Raw genomic sequence first — 2,283 nt, forward strand, 5'->3', positions numbered from 1 at the left:
AATGATGCAGAAATGTAGTGTGATCAGCTTAATGAATTTTTATGTACTTCTGAGGATTTCCTGTACAGGTTCTGGCTCGTATTGGCCTGTTTCGACCTCTGGAACATTTGAGACACGATAACTTTGCTGAGATGAGAGACCGTGTGTGGCGTTCAAGCTTTGTATCTCCATTCAGTGCAAATATTGTATTTGTACTTTACCAGTAAGTTTCTGGTTATTTTTTCATGTAAGAAAATATTTGAAATACAGAAATGTATAATTTATGATTTTAAGTATCTCACACTTTGGCATTATGGCATACATATGATATAAAAATGTAAAAAATATTTATTATATCTTTGAACAGATGTGGGACAGAGTTTAAAGTAGGCACGTTTTTTGAAGGTCAGCCTACACCTCTCCCTGAATTATGTACAGGTGTAGCTTGCCAATGGAAAGAATTGCAGCCATGGTTGCATGAAAACTACCAGACCTGTGACTTAAGCCAAATATGTATGATGCATGATGAACTGTGATTTATGTGCGGATTTTTAGATTTGTAAAGGATTTTGGCATAATATGGTATAGGTTTGTAAATAGTCTTTCAGGGGGATATATAATTCAGTCTTGTTAAATAACTAACTGATGTATCATAATATTTTTTTACACTGAAGTGATAAAAGATACATAGTTCATAGATGTTTGTTGACTTATCAGTGCTTGATGAATTATTTATTCTAGTACAAGATATTTTTACAGTAAAAATAACAAAATGAAATGCATTTTTAAGAATGGCTATTGTTCTGCATTTTTTTTTTTTGTGCCTTAATCTTGCTAGATTATTATTACTAAGAAATTCTCATCTTGATAAAAAAAAATTCTCATGTATTTAAATTGTCTTGAAATACATGATACCCCATAGAAAGGTATTACATTGACAAATAGACTTTTAACCCATTAACTGCCAGCAAAGATGAACCCAAGACCAATTGGTAATGCAGGTCAGTTTTTATTATTTTCCTAAAACCAATTTATCTAAAAATGGTAATAAATCTGGATACTGTACACAAAAAAGAATTTCAGGAGGAGATTCTGAATACTAAAAGGAACTTTAACAGTGTTAAGAATTATACTAATTTGCAAGTTGGTAATACCTCTGACATATATGTTCCCTGTTGGCGGCCTATGGGTTGAACATTATACCACTACTTATTTTATCTTGTTGTGACGATTTTGAGAGACTAAGCTCAGGTTTATGAATTTTATTGTGTGCTACTTTATAATATTTCTGCATTATGAGAATTGTCCATTTTAGCATTTTATGGTTTCTGTAAATGTTGCAATCTTCTAATTATTGCACTTGTCTCTCTCATACACACTCACATGTACTCCCATGATTAGTCATGAATTCCTATAGTAAAAGTTAATATTTGATCCAGTCTCAGATGTAAATACATTTCTTTTCCATTAATTTGGTCTGGTTGCAAATATTGGGACAGTTACAGCTCATCAGCCTTGGGTTCATACACAGAATATATATTACCTTCCTCATAATAATTACTGCATTAGCATTATTTATGGTAACAACTTAACTAGGTTTTTCATAGAGTTTAGATTCATATTCATGTTGTGGTTGAGTGTAAATGGAGTCTTTTCAGGTTTTATTTAGGTGCTAATATGGTAAAAATATAGAATTATAATATTTTTATGACAAAAAAAGATTAGGTTATAGCTCCCTTTATATTGTTACCTTATCTATTGTTTATATAAGCTATCGTTAAAATACCTAATTATTTGACATTTGAAAGCAAAGTACGATTAAATGGTAATGTAAACAGAACTACATTTATGCATGTCCTGTTAGAGCAGTTTTATTATTTGCAGGGCAACTTTGGGAATGTATTCATGTTTTATTTGAGACATGTTTGTGTACATATTTTAAACCTTGTATACTTAGAGTTACCATAATTAGATTATGATTTTATTGTTTATATTTATACACAGTTACTTTAATTGTTCATAAGGGATAAAAATATTAGTTCTATTGAATGCGCATCATGTAATGAAGGATAATAGAGGTAAAACTAGTTTCATTAGTATACATAGCTGAGTATTTTTTTTTTTGTATCTCCCTGTTAGTAATTGCTATCTGTATACAGTATTGCCACAGTAAACTTAAAAATCAAATTGTTTTTGTTATACGAAAAGAAGGCTTATTGTTATTACAAGAAAACAAGAAATAAATGTGAATAATTAAAAGTATGTTTTATTTTGGTCAGTCATCCATATCTTTAATCATTTCTT

General features: G+C 30.0%; 1 protein-coding gene across 1 annotated transcript in view; it reads left to right on the forward strand.

The window, feature by feature from the left end:
- The window catches only part of LOC119594059 (multiple inositol polyphosphate phosphatase 1-like), a gene marked incomplete at its 5' end in the record, with an annotated part of 6,494 nt that extends 4,256 nt beyond the window's left edge, over positions 1-2,238 (forward strand). The window contains 2 exon segments of the mRNA XM_037943096.1: positions 69-202; positions 347-2,238. Of these exon segments, the coding sequence (XP_037799024.1) occupies positions 69-202; positions 347-515 (303 nt within the window).
- Positions 2,239-2,283: the final 45 nt, after the last annotated feature.

The sequence above is a fragment of the Penaeus monodon genome, chromosome 33 (genome assembly GCF_015228065.2).
Source record: "Penaeus monodon isolate SGIC_2016 chromosome 33, NSTDA_Pmon_1, whole genome shotgun sequence".
NCBI classification, from domain to species: domain Eukaryota; kingdom Metazoa; phylum Arthropoda; class Malacostraca; order Decapoda; family Penaeidae; genus Penaeus; species Penaeus monodon.